Source organism: Culex pipiens, chromosome 1 (genome assembly GCF_016801865.2).
Source record: "Culex pipiens pallens isolate TS chromosome 1, TS_CPP_V2, whole genome shotgun sequence".
NCBI classification, from domain to species: Eukaryota; Metazoa; Arthropoda; class Insecta; order Diptera; family Culicidae; genus Culex; species Culex pipiens.
The window spans coordinates 48,829,300-48,844,243 of record NC_068937.1 but is presented as its reverse complement, the minus strand read 5'-3'; the positions used below and the strand labels follow the sequence as shown (position 1 = coordinate 48,844,243).

At 37.4% G+C, this 14,944-nt stretch overlaps 1 protein-coding gene across 1 annotated transcript; it reads left to right on the top strand.

Moving 5' to 3' along the window:
• The first annotated feature begins 10,908 nt into the window (after window positions 1-10,908).
• Window positions 10,909-14,337, top strand: LOC120416389 (transient receptor potential cation channel protein painless-like). The gene is made up of 4 exons (XM_039578127.2): window positions 10,909-11,095; window positions 11,159-11,226; window positions 11,294-11,572; window positions 11,625-14,337. Exons 1-4 carry the CDS (start codon window positions 11,053-11,055, stop codon window positions 14,004-14,006), a joined length of 2,772 nt encoding a protein of 923 aa, XP_039434061.1. The 5' UTR covers window positions 10,909-11,052; the 3' UTR covers window positions 14,007-14,337.
• The last annotated feature ends 607 nt before the right edge of the window (window positions 14,338-14,944 follow it).

The window sequence follows — 14,944 nt, the reverse complement described above, 5'->3', positions numbered from 1 at the left end:
TTGTTATTCATCAATAAAACCAAATTGAACCGAATTTATTTGAAATTTATGTTTTGCCATTTTGCTCATTACAATCGTTTCAATTTCTATTTTTTTTCGGTCCCACACCTTTTGTCAAAAAGTGATTATAATACGAACCTTACACTTTTAGCAATTTTTAACAATTTTCGCTGTAGTATTATTCTGTTTGTCTGTGCTTGCAGTAACTAAATTTTGCTAACAAGTTCACCCCACCTTTCCCGTTCTCGCTTTGATGACGGAGAAAAATTATAAATATCTTCATTTAAAATCATAATACATGAAATTCACTCGCAATTCCCTCCCACCCCCTCACAAAGTAAGTACCACTGGCGACACAAAAATCCCGTCCAATTTTCCCCAGTAAAAGTAAAACTACACACAAACCCACGTGTGTCCGATCATTAATCACGCTCAACCCGAAAAACTATTATTTATCATCGCTGGTGCGACAGAGCACCGGGAAGATTTCGCCTTCCAGCCACTCTGACAAAATGTTGGACTCACATGGTGAAAAGTTGGTGGGTGGGTGCACGCCTCTCCCTCACCCCCCTCTGAAATCAGCTCACGTGGCTTTGCCAGTTTTTGGACAAGTTAGGTACAATCCATTATCACTCATTAGACTAAAAGCAGCAGTCGTCATTTCTGGCTTCCTCCTGAAAGGCAACTTGAGAAGTGGATAGTTATTAATTTTTCACTTGAGATGATGGCCGAAACAAATGTGTCTTTGGATGTCTCTTGGAAGGAAAACTGAAGGGGAGATGGGGGATGATAGGGATCTTCAGGGGGGAGCTGGAATGAGTTGTGTATCGTTTAGAAGCTTAGTGTTTAATTAATTGTGATTTGAGAAGGAAGCTGATGATTGTTTTTGGATAATTTGTTTGAACAGGGGGTGTTTGTTCTGGTTTTGAGGATCATTAACAATGAAGAGTACATAGACGATTTATTGTTGTCATATACTATCACTTTAAATAGAAGTATTGTTCAAAGATGAATCAAACAAATCAAAAAGTTGTTCGAAATTATAAAACACGAAAAATGTGTGAAAATCTGGTAAAATCTTGCACAGAAAAAGATTAAATGATGGAGTGAGGAAAGTAAAAACCTTCATTTCACTAAGTACAACAAAGCCGCTCAGATTAAGCCACCATTCTATACAATGAAATACCAAAGCTGTAATTTTCACGCATGATTAGACAGCTAAGAAAGCGATACTTTTGCGGGTTACGATTGCTTGACAAAAGTCATCAAATGTTATGTTTATAACCTTTTACAACCTTTTTCGTTGGCTGCTCTCCACGACAACTTGGCTGCTGGTCAGTATTTATTGCTTTATCTACTAAATTGTCATCCAGGATTCTCAACCAAAAGCTCATAATCGTAAAATCTTATGGCGCTTAAAGAGCAGAGATTTTTCCTCGACTTGCAATTGTTGTATTTTTTTCGATAAATCGAGTTTTAAGGTTAGCGTCCACTTACACCCCGAAAAAGGGACAAATTGACTTCGGACCGTGAATTTCTACGCGTCAAATTTTCCCACAAAACCACATCAAAGCGCTGCGCGATTGTCACCCTTGTAATGACACTGGTAAGTGGTCACTTACGGTGGATGACCCCTGCCACCGTGTGGACATGCACACGTGTATCAATTACACGAATAATTCCCGAAACTGTCACACGGTTCTTTTGCGGCGGCGTTGGTCATTCCATCCGGTATTAATTAAATTTTCCACAAAACTTCAAAGTCCGGCGTGTCCTTTTCGCTGGCTTTGATTGATTTATCTCATGATCGATCCCGGCGTAACACGAGGGGTGACCCTCCGCAGGGGTCAGCGAAAGTTTGTAGAGTGGTGGTTGACCTCCCTGGTCCCGTTTGAAAAAGGGATGAAAAATGCACAATTGATACAGTTTGCGGCCCTTCCCTTCGGACAGGACAGCAAGAAAAGCGAACATAACTAATCTGCAGCTGCTGCTGGTCAGCCAACCAAACTCACACACTTCCCGAGAAGCAGCCCGAGATTGATTTGTAATCGACGTTTTAATTACTTTCGAGTGGACACTCTGGGCCGGAGCGTTCCCAGAGGACGATTAAGTTGTCACACGTGGCGGGCTTTGCCGTGAATGGGTGTAACAAGAAAGCCGAAAAGCCCATAATTTTTCGACAGATGATGATGACAGTCACGTGCGAACTGGTGGTCAAGGATGAGCTGGAACCAGTTCCGATTGACCGTGACCGTGATTTCTTTCTTTTATTGGGGAAATCTGACCAGATAGGAGTGAATTCGTATAACACAGATCAACTAAAAAAAATCATGTCCAGTTTTGCTTCAAATCGTCATGATCGTGCTATCTTGTCCCACGACGATTTTGGGTAACATTGAGTTAAGAATGCCATTTTGTGCAGCTCTCAATGCCTCATCTTTCGATCGAGATCCCCAGAATTCGATTTCAAACCTAAGATATTCAACAAAAACCGGAAAACTTCGTTAATTTTTGTCACTCTTCATATGAAAGAAGTTTCGATCTAAACATGCCATTTTGACACACCCTAAATATTGCTGCAACTGCGACAGATGGCTAAAGAGATTTTAGTCAGAACTCGTTTGACACAAGTACGAGCTCGACTAAACATTTTCAATTATAACTCGGGTCTTCAGCAACATAATTCAACCATACTTTGGGACAATGCACATTATGGTAAGCCAAACAAAACGTATTTGTTATTGTTTACATTTGAGGTCAAACATGCAAAAGCGTGTTCTCGGAACGTCAAAAACGAAGACATGACAGCACTACAACGTCAAAATGGTTACATTTTTGCCTTCAACAATTTTCCCGGAAAATCCCAAGAATTTCCGGAAAATTTAAAACTTATTTAAAATTGTTTTAACCCTCTACCGCCCAAATTTTTTTTTTCGGAAATTTTTATTTTTCCCTGTTCAGGAGGTCATTTCGAGCAACTTTTGTTCTACGAAAAATTTTACTTCTCTTGTTTTATGTTTTTTCTTGATTTATTTTAGTATTTTAATTTGCATTTATCTTGTTTAGTTTATTTTTTTTGTAGTATTTGGCCTATTTTACCACCTAATATAATTACATTTTTTTTCACGTATTTACAGTAACTTTTTTAATTTTTTGCATGTTTTCCACATTTTCTCCTATAGAATGACACCATCATCATTTAAATTGCAAAAAAATGCGTAGAGGCATAGTCTGGGGCACTAAAAAAAATACTGCATACTTTTTTTTACTTAAAATATAGGAAATGTTAGTAAAAAACACTGCCAAAGTTGACCCCTAAAAAATTACATTTTCAAAAACATTGGCAAAGTCACATAAAACAAGTTAAAATTCCAACCCTGAAATTTTCTAAAATTTTAAGAGTTCTTCTTTCCAATGCTTTTTTAAGATCAAAAATCGGTTGGAAAATTGAATTGAGGATCAATTAGTTGAGGTTTTATTTTGACACATTAAATTTTAAATGAAAAAAAAAATATATCACGCAAAATTATGTTTTTCATTACTTGGGCTGGTACAAACATTTAATAATGTTTTTTCACCCCCTCCAAAATTGGCACGTAAAAGCAGGGGCAAAAATACCGAAAAAGTTTATAATTTCGATGGAAATTTAAGTGCAATCAGTTGAAATCAATTTTAAATGCATTTCTCTGCGTTTAGAATCATTTTAGCATGTTTAGATTTATTCAAACATCTTTTGAATTTTTGAACATTTTCGATATTCGGTACCGGAAAAAGATTTTTTTCGCTTAAATTTATGTTTTCGTCAAATCTTACATTTTTGAAAATAATTATTGCAATACATCTGAACTAGTGCAAACTGCACTTTCAAGCTCTGAGAAAATTTTCTACAGTTTTTTTGTTTTTTTTTTTATTTTTATTTTTTCCACCAAGTTGCTTAGTTTGAGTCTTTAAACTTTTAGTAGGGTGAAATGAGGTCTTTCCTCAGCTTAGCCCTCATTTTTCAGCTGAGTATTCGCTAAGATTTTGTTGAAAAAAGCAATTATAACTCTAGTTTCATTTTTTTATATTGAAAATCCGACCAATATTATATTGCATACTAATGCATTCGTTCAAAAATGAGGGCCAAAACAAGAGAAACCCAACAAACTGTTATTTTTATGCAAAAAAAATAAAATTTAAAACGCAAGATTCTCATAAACAAATCGAGAAAAGGGATCTTTTTTTGTAATCAATTTTATAGGATTAGCAGCTAATTTTACCCCACTTTGCAACGTTATAAAGACATAACTTAGACAAATTGCTCCAAAATTTCCATGAAAAACAAATTGCCCAAACTTTACTTTTTTGATGCTACCCAAAACTGGACCGAATGGAACATAAAGGTGTAATATGGCTGTATGGAAAAAAAAGAAGTTGTCCAAATTTAGTGAGCACAGCTATTTTTCAGTTCCTTTTGGGTTCCTAAACAACTCCCCAAAGTTTGGGAACGATTGGTTTAGTCCTCACTTTGCGCAAAGCGATTCAATTTCTATGAGAATTTGTATGGGAAAAATCTAATTTTTGGATTTTGGTATTTATAAAATCCACGTTTCACGCTATATTAAAACCGGGTTTATATTTGCATGCTCTGGAAGGTGCTCTACAACTTTCCCGCGGAGAGTATGGTGCTAACTTTCTCCTAAAAAAAAGATACAGCGTGTTCAAAACTCGTCTAAAACGTGTTTTATGCTCGAAAATCACGTTTTAGACGAATTTCGAGGGCGCTGTATTTTCTTTCAGAGACAAGCTACCACCATACTCTCTTCGGGAAAGTTGTAGAGCACTTTCCAGAGCATCTGAATATGAATCCGGTTTTACTACAGTGTAATACGTGGATTTTATAAATATCAAAAACCAAAAAATAAGGGTTTCCCATACGAATTCCCATAGAAAATTGATTTGCTTTGCGCAAAGTGAGGACTAAACCAAACTTTGGGGAGTTGTTTAGGATCCCAAAAGGAACTGAAAAATAGCTGTGCTGACAAATCGATTTTGTTATTACACTATAATGGAACATATCCAGACAAAATTTGCTCAGCCAAAGCCAAGTGCATATTTTTATGAACTTCGCACGCACAATTTCAGCAACATTTCCATTTGTTGTCCAAAACAAAACAACAATGTTTCAAAATCTCCTCCCAAAAACCACACGCCATCTATTAGCCACCCTTCACAGCAAAAACACACACAATCTCGTTCCAATATAAATTGTAATTTATTGCATAACTTTGGGGGGATCTTCCCATTTTTGCATCGCTCACGCCTAAACGTATGCATTTTCCCGTGTCACACCACCGTTGCCGTCGTTTAATATGCGTTGTAACACCGCGTTGACAGGTGGTTAAATCAGGATAAATAAATGTCCATCGTCCCGTTCCACTTGCGAGCAATCCGCAATGGTCCGTTTTGGGGGGATTCTGTGTGGTAAATAACTCATCCATTCGTGAATTCTGCTGGAAATGTGGTGGCATAAGTTGGTTGAATGTGTAACCAAAACGAGGTCCCCCTTTCGGGTGACGTATTTCAGGGGATTCGAAATAACAGATGAGTATGGAAGAGGGAGTTTATTTTGAGTTCAGTTATAAATGGACTAACAATACTCGGATTGCCTAACTTCAGGGGTAAAAGGCTTGAGTTTTTATTGAAAAATGAGATGTTTTTAACTTCAAATATTTTCTTTCATACACTTATCAACAATATTTATTTTTACTCAAAGTGACTATTTTACCCCATGCTCTCTCACAGTACTCCAACACAATTTAACCAAAAAGTGGTCATCGACCAGCAAGTAATAGTCCTTTCACAAAGGCTCCGTGAAAATTTACGATCTGCCCAATCCTGTCCCGAAAAGGGTGGTGGAAATAAATTTATATTATTTTACATTTAAATCATACCGTTCATCCATCCCACCGTGCTCGTGCTGATTGACGGTGACGTTGTGGGGGAGTAGGAGAGGTGGACCACCGTTCAGTTCAGCTTAAATTGTTGCTGGGAAAATTTACAAAATGGGCGCAGCATATTTACTGGTGCAACTCGGAATTGCAGCGGTGCCAGAGTGGTTGCAGAGAGTGTTATTTCAGGGATTTTTTCGAGGGAGGTGGTTGAAGGGATCTGCAATTTAAATTAGTTCGATTTAAATCAGTGCGGGGCTACCGGTTTTGGACGAGGATTTTTATAATTACTTTCTGCACTTATTTGCGGGATTTTATAGATTACGCGTGTGCATTTTAGTAGGTAGAAATTTACTGGAACTAATGGGTTGAAGGTACTTGCAATGCAATAATAAAACTGCCAGTACTTTCGTTGATGAAATTGAGTTTCTTTTTATATTTGATTTGAGAGAAGATGACCTTTATCAGTCAAAAGTCTATTTGGAGCAATTCTCGAACAAAAAAAATAGATTTAAAACAGGGGTGACCAAAGTACGGCCCGCGGGCAAACGTGGCTTGCGAGGTGTCTTTTTGTGGCCCGCGGATCCATTTTTAATGGTCATGTAAAATGGTCTGTTGACCATTTGTAAAGTGAGTTATTGTTTTTCAAAAAGACAGTTAATTTTAAACACTTTTTTGCTAATATAAAACTAAAGATTTATCCATATTTTGAACCCTATTTTACGACACAAACATTTTGTTCAAAAATCTTTCTAATTTAAACAATTGCACACGTTTCAATGTGAGTGAAACTAGTAAATACCGTTTAAATTTTTATCAAACATTTTTAGAAATGTTTATGAAACGTTCAAATTTGACTTAGGTAGAAAACTGTAATAATAGCAAAAATTAAGTACACAAAAATAATAATTTAAAAGTCATAATGACCGTTTTCATGAACTGAGCCTCAAACTCACTTTGCACTTAGAAACCTTCTATCTGGGGATTCGAATTCATGACAGTTGGATAACGAATCTGATTGACTACCATCTGATTCTAGCAGGAGGAATAAGGCTGTTGCAAATGTTTCCGTACTCCAAAAAATATCCTGTATCTTTTCGGGATCAATTACTAGCGCTTTGCGATGTTCTACAAAGTTGTTCCCCGGATCAAAAACTATAAGAAACCTGAGAATAGGAAAATTTGATTGGGTTTTGGGAAACTTTCTCTATGAAGAGGTTAAAAGTGAAAATTTCCCATAGTGATTTTTTAGAAGTTCCATACTAACTTCAGGTCAATGGTGGAAGTACTAAACCTTAACCAAATACGCTCAAAATTTCAGGTTATGTTCTGGGGCCATATTGCTACAAAATTCCGGTCGAGGCGTTCGAAATTGAACACTTATGTCTTTTTCGTATATCCGTGAGCCACGCTATTGGACATCCAAGTGAACGATGTTTTTCCCCATACATTTTTGTGATTTTCCCTATATAAACTTTAACGATGAAAAGCCTTAACCGATTTGGCTCAAAATTGGCACAGATACTTATTTTTGCATTAGGAATCGAGTCAGAGGGTGTCTCTGATGTCGATTTTTTTTTGTCACCCTATTGATCCATTGAAAAGATGTTGTCTTGTCAATTTATTTTTTTTGCATGAAAATGAAAAAAAGTGATCGGGAATGGTTTGAAATCGTGCTTTTTACCGTTGTACATACAAATTTACATAGGGCTTTAGGACCCTATTATTGGAAAATAATTTGAAGATAAAATTACGCCGTCGCATAAGTTGCTCAGATTTCATGTAATCATCAGGCCTGCAAAAAGTTTCCAACCCAGCGTACACATGAGACAAACCAAAATGTCAGTTCACTGCTAGCATGGGACTGCAAGCATACTGTGTCTATAGACAAATCCAGCGAAAGCTCAACGCTGCTTTTTGATGGTGAGAGATTTGACAGCTCCCATACTAAATGTATCGATTTTCATACTTTTTGTTGATTTTGTATTAAAATAAAATACTTAACATATGAAAACTATATATTTTTGGTGCCCAAAATTCCTGCTGAATCGAATGGAGTACTCTTCTCGATTGCAAATTTTTTGAACAGTTTTTGTTTTAATAACATTCTATACACATTTTGTGCACCTAATCAATCGATACTTTTATCATAAATAATCATTTTATTACTTAAACATTGAGTTTTCCTGAGCTCCCATATTCAAATACATGGAAGCTGTAATTTCTAACACCATTGGCCACCTAGCGGCCATTTCAAACTGGATTCGTCTATTCAACCCCTGCCGCCTGACTTGTGCCGGTCGGCTGCTGGAGAATGAGAGACGTGAAAAAATGAGCTACACTCACTCAATTCGTGTCATATGACTGACTCGTAAAATCTTCTTTAAACACTATTTTGACTATTTTCAAACAATTGAATTGTTGAGACTGTGCAAAACACTTAAAACAACCATAACTTATATTCAAAATAACATTTCCACGCATAAATACGAACTTTTTGTGTAAAACCTTGTTTCTTTATGTGTGTGCGTGCAACGTCGATTGCAGCTGCTCAATGAGCTAGGGCACTCACGACTGCGCCGGGTTTGTTTATGTTACGGTTTTGCGTTTCAGTGAATGGATCTCAAAAAATCGTGTCAGCGTCGCCGATTTTCGCGTCATGACCCCTGACATTTTCAGCGCTGGTAATAATCTTCGAAATAAAATAAACTTAAAAATTTCTATGAAAACACAAGTACATTCAACTGAATACTATTTTTTCCAATATCTAAAACAATAAAATCAATAAAAATGGAAAATTGTTATTTTCTGTTTTCTATTATTATTAAATAACGAAAATGTTCAAAAAATAAATAACAGAAATTTCAAAAAAACTATCTATTTAATAAAAAAAAAACATCTATTTGACATTTATTAGAGAAATACATTTATTTTGAATTTTGAATAAAAATAACGTAGTTTAATTTTTTTAAATATATTTTGTACATTTGGCCCGCAAGCTCTTTTGAGCTTGAAATTTAGCCCGGCATTAAAAAACTTTGAGCACCCCTGATTTAGAATAAGTTCAAAAGTCAAAATTCAACAATTGTTAATGGAAACTTTTCAGCTCTTACATGAATGTACGACTCTTGCTGATAAATCTTCTTTGTAAATTTTAAGAGGCTTGAATGAAAATTAGGGTTAGTTGCTGAGATATTGCCATGCAAAGGTTTAAAAACAGAAAACTTGATGTTTTCTAAGTCTCACCCAAACAACCCACCATTTTGTAATGACGATATCTCAGCAACTAAGGGTCCGATTTGCAATGTTAAAATATGAAATATTTGTGACATTTTCCGATCTTTTCGAAAACAATTTTTTCCACTTTTTTTTAATCAATACTAACATTTCAAAAGGGTCAAACATTCAATATTACACCCTTCAAAAAACCATTCAAAAAATTACATCAAAAGATACAGATTATTGAATTTTCATAAATCATTTTTGTAAAGACAGCTGCCAAATTTGTATGGCAAATTATATGGACAAACTAATGATGCAAAACGGCTTCTTTGGGCATACCGAAGGCACCAAAAAAGTTTCAGCCGGATTAAAAATTACAAAAATTAATATTGCAAAAAAAAGACCGATTTCGTAGAGAATTGCTCAGGAATATTTTTGGGTTTTTGCCTTCCTCACTGAGGTAAGGCTATAATCCTGCTCTAAAAATGAACTTTGTATAAAAACGTCGTAGACCCACCTTCATGTATACAAATCGACTCAGAATCAAAAACTGAACAAATGTCTGTGTGTATGTGTGTGTGTATGTATGTATGTGACCAACAAACTAGCTCATGTTTCTCGGCACTGGCTTAACCGATTTGACCCGAACCTGTTGCATTCGACTTGGTTTAGGGTCCCATAGATCGAGTTTTATACAGATTGAAGTTTCGATAAGTAGTTCAAAAGTTATGTATAAAAATGTGTTTTCACATATATCCGGATCTCACTTAAATGTATGTAAAGGTAAACTATGTCCGGATCCACCATCCGACCCATCGTTGGTTAGGTTATCAAAAGACCTTTCCAACGAGTCTAAAACATTGAAGATCTGGCAACCCTGTCTCGAGATATGGCCCCTTCAGTGATATTGATGAACTTTTTGGAAGCCGGATCTCACTTAAATGTATGTAAACTATGTCCGGATCCACCATCCGACCCATCATTGGTTAGGTTATCAAAAGACCTTTCCAACGAGTCGTTGGTTGGTCAAAGTCAAACTAAAAAGTGACGAATTGTCACTTTTTACACGGCGCTCATGCACACTATCAAAACAAACGTTTGGAAGTATATGTGAATTCCGTGTAAAAGGGGTGTCAAACTAAAAAGTGACCCGGGGTTTGAGTGTAATCACATAAACCCATAGAAACCAGCTATATGACCTACGATTGAGCATTACAGGGTTAGCTGCGTTTGGTGCTCGCATATGGGTGCAGAAAATCATAATCCGCACATCTGTTACCTGATGCTTTCCATGTGGAGTACGAAAATTGTAAGAGTATAAACAATTGAACGGGAATGCTCTGTTAAAAGTGTAAACAAATGTGTCATACAAATGTCTGGAAATAACAAAAAAAAAATAATTCTCTGTCTTCACACCGTAAGACCAAATTCCAACTTGATTCATCCAACTGAGTTCATCGCTGACTAACCATGCTTTTTCAGGGAACTTTAAATGTTCGCCAAATCCGGTTCATGAATTCATTGAATGAAAAAAAAACTCTTAATTTAAGGTGTATGAATTATGCTTGCAACTGTGGAATCAAAATCTGAAGAAAAAATTGAATAAATTTGATTTTTTGAACTATAAACACGTGAGGTTCATGTTTTCAATTGCGATCATAATCCGAAATATCCTTCCCTTACCCTCGCGATCAATAAACCTCTTCACGGTTTAAGTCCATCTTTTTCTCCAGTTGCGTCCATACGCTTAGTCGATCTCGTACCGCGAGTGGAGCTGGTCGTCGGACTACTGCTCAGTACGTCATTCTACCGATCAAAGTTTAGCTAAAGCGACTGCAAAAAAGGTCGAATAAATTAATCTTTGTCTGCGCACAGAAAGCCGGTTAAATTTCTGCGAACGATGAATAAGGAAGACATTGAATTTGGTGGTGGTGGAGTACCGGGTGCGTATGAGTCATGATATAATTTTGATTTTCAATTTCAAATATATTGTTTTGTTCTTATAGAGCTTATCCTAGATGAAATTAATTCTCACTATAAACATCAAAAACGATCAGAAATGAATGATCTTGAGGTAAGAGATACCTTGAAAAATGTTAGATTGTATCAACTAACAATTAAAGTGTTCCAATTTGTTGTAGAAATGGCTTCGCCAACAGCTAGACGAAATTCTCAACGAGCCATCCATCAACGATGGTGTACCTAAGCTAGAAATCCTGGTGAAAGATCCCAAACTAATCTTCCTCAGAGAACTTATCAAAGAAATTCAGCAGTGGGAAAGCAAGACAGGTATTCCCAAGCCAATCGCATCCCAGATCTGCGCTATGCTCGAGACTCAACTGATCAGGATGCTCGAGAATATTTCTTACTATCGAAAATATCTCGAGTGTTTGCTTCCGAAGTTTGAGGCGTTCAACGAGGTAATACGAGAGAAGTTCATTTGACGAGAAGCTCTATAAGCTTTTTTTCCAGAGAATTGGACCGGACCAGGACACTCCTCTGCACTACGCCATCAAACAGCATAACAGAGAATTCATCGAGTGGCTGCTGACCCACGATTCGGTCGATCCAAACATCCGCAACGCACAATCCAAAACACCACTGTTTCTGCTCTGCGAAGATTTCCGAGCTGGAATCGATGTTAGGGACTGCATTCTTCTCTTGCTGGATAAGGGAGCAAACTTTAACATCTACAGTGGATGCCCAAGTCTAGCGTTTGAGTTACTGATGGACGATCAATCGGAGGAGAATTTGAAGTTTCTCGAAGAGTGTACTAGAAGGCACCGTTACGGAGCGATTGCGATCGGGAAGACAAATGAGGAATTGAAGAAACGGTGCGTCGGATTCTATCAGGAGCCACATGTTGAAGTCAATGTGACCGTGGAGCTGTTAGAGGTATTCCTGGGATTTAAGGAGCATGATCGATTCATCAAGGAACTTGCTGTGTTAAAAGTGAATGAAGTAAATGTTAGGAATCTGATCAAAGTATTGCTGCATACCGCTGTAGAGTTGGGTCTTGAGGAATGTGTTAGAAAAATAGTTCAAATTGGTAGAAGTCAGATTTTCCAATTTAACAATGGTGGCATGGTGTATTCCTTTGAGTTAAATGGACTTCTTAAAAAAGCTTGTATAAGAGGAAATGCCAACATTTTGAAATTACTGCTGGATAGCATCAGTGATCCGTCGCTAGTTAACGAAGATCCTCTTTTAGTAGACACGCTAAGTAAAGCTCAAGGTGATAAGCGCGACAGCATGCTGAAATGTGCTGAAATTCTGATAAAAAGTGGCAAAGTAAGTTACACTCTCAAGGACTCGTTAGGGAACACTGCCCTTCACATGGCAGCGAAATACGGATTCAAAGAAACTGCCGTGAGACTACTTCAGCTGAAAAACAACTTCCTAGGAGTTCGTAACAGAGACAACCTGACTCCGCTGGACTATGCTGGGTGTGAGTTCTGGAAGTACTGCTTCGACATGTGCATGAGAAGGGTTCAATTCGCGTCGAATCCCAACGATGACGAGATTTGGTTCAACTATAACTGCTTCGTTCCGCACGACTTTGAAGATTCGTTTGCGAGCACATGTTGCTCACTTAGCAAATGTTGGCCTCTTTTCCAGGAAGCCTCCGTCACTAACGTAATCGGGACGCCGAAGCAATTGATCATGACCGAAATGGACCCACTGAAGGTGATCTCCAACTCGAAACAGCTTCAAAGTCTGTTGCTGCATCCGTTCATACAAACGTTCATACAAATAAAGTGGAAAGGAATGAACAAGTGGTGCTACTTGAACTTGATTGTCACGCTCCTTACTTTTTGTAGCTACAGTTGGTATTCATGGAATGCTTGCAATGTAAGCCAATCTTTGCTCATACCAACATCACTGACTCTGGTCGGAATTACTTACATGATCATTCGAGAGTTGTTACAGATTGACATATTACGCTTCAAATACGTTACATCTCTTGAAAACTTGTTGGACATCCTTACCATAATTGGCACATTCCTAAGCCTTGCAACAGGATGCAACCCAATCCTATCCTCTCTGATAGTTATAGCCTTCGTTCGCCAGCTAACCATCCTAATCGGATCTCTACCCTTCAAAATCGCCACCTACATGCACATGTTCAACACAATCACGTACAACTTCTTGCTGAGCTTCCTTCTGTTCATCCCTTGGCTGTCTGCCTTTACGTACTGCTTCTATCTGTCGCACAGCGTTCGCTCGAAAAACATAACATCACCAACGGAAGCAAACAACGACTCCTTCAACACTTTCGGAACATTCACCGATGCAGCCCTCAAAACGTTGGTCATGACCACCGGTGAGTTCGATGCATCCAATCTGGATCTTAACGATGGCAAGATGATTCTGCTTGTGCTGTTCATCTTCTTCGTGCCGTTTGTCTTCCTGAACTTGATCAACGGATTGGCCGTTAGTGACATCACGGAGATTCGAAAGGAAGCCGAGCTTATCGGGATTCGGAAAAAGGTCATGGTCCTTTATCGTAACGGTCGTGGCTCTCGAAATGCGTTCAGTTTTGTGAAATTGTTCTCACCAGGGTCGTTTTTGAGCAAACATCACTGCGAAATCAAGGTGAAACCCAAAGAAATAAGGAAAATTATGGTTTTACCGAAGAATCAAACTAAAACATCCAAGAACCAACAGTACGGTTCAATTCCAAGCAATTGGGAAGTGCTACCCATCTTTCCGAAATGTTGTCGGTCACAAAAAGCTGTTTCGAATGGAGTCTTTTTGAACTGCAGGATTAAAATACCCTTGTATTGCACATTGGATAAACACTTGCTGGATGAAGTGTTGAAAATTGTCGATCTTGGCAATGCTGATTCATAGAAAAGTTGCCAAATTGCTTACTGCCTCAAGTCTGCAAATAAAATCTGATTTTACCGGAAAGCTCGTCCAATTTCCCATAAGATTGTTGAACACTTTTCAAAATAACTCGTTTTTTGATGATTTAAGCTAATTTACTATCCAGGTTACTATACCCTTCCCTTCCAACCCCAACTGATAGAGTTTCGTGTATCCATAAGATCATTAATACTCATTTTTGCAATACTCAGTTTAGAAGTAAGAATATACAATTAGACTTAAGTTGTTTATAAAGAAAATGTCAGTATTATGTGCTATTTAAAATATAAACGAAAGTAAACATTTTTTACCATTATTTCTAGATTCTTCTATTGAGCAATTCCAGCCCAAAACAGGATTTTTTAGGTACTTTTTTTTCGACCCTCTCCGATTTCAATGAAACTTTGTAGACATGTTATCCTACGCTTTTATAAGCCATTTTTGTGTATATGGAGGCAGTTTCACTCGATAAAGACATTTGAGAAGGGTCTAAGTGTTTTAAATATTTTTGTATTTCGTAATTTAAATATTCCTGTATCTCGAAGCCGTTGCATCGTATCAAAAAGTGGTCAAAAACAAACTTGTAGGAAATTTGACGGGTTTTTTTTTGAAAAAAATACACTGAAAGAAAAAAACACTCCACTTTTATGAGATTTTTTGATTTTTAAGTTTAAAGGCCACGATTTTTTTTCGTTCATATTTTTTGTGAAAATAGCCTAAGATGTTACAAAAAGGATGATTCTGGGTTCGATTCCCATCTGCTCCAACCTTCCATCGGATGAGGAAGTAAAATGTCGGTCCCGGCCTTGGTTGTTTGGCCGTTAAGTCATTCCAGTTGTAGGAGTCGTCTCCATGCCATAAGTACAAACAACACACCAAACCAAGCCTACTCTGGTGGAATCGCTGGCGGCGGTTGGACTCGC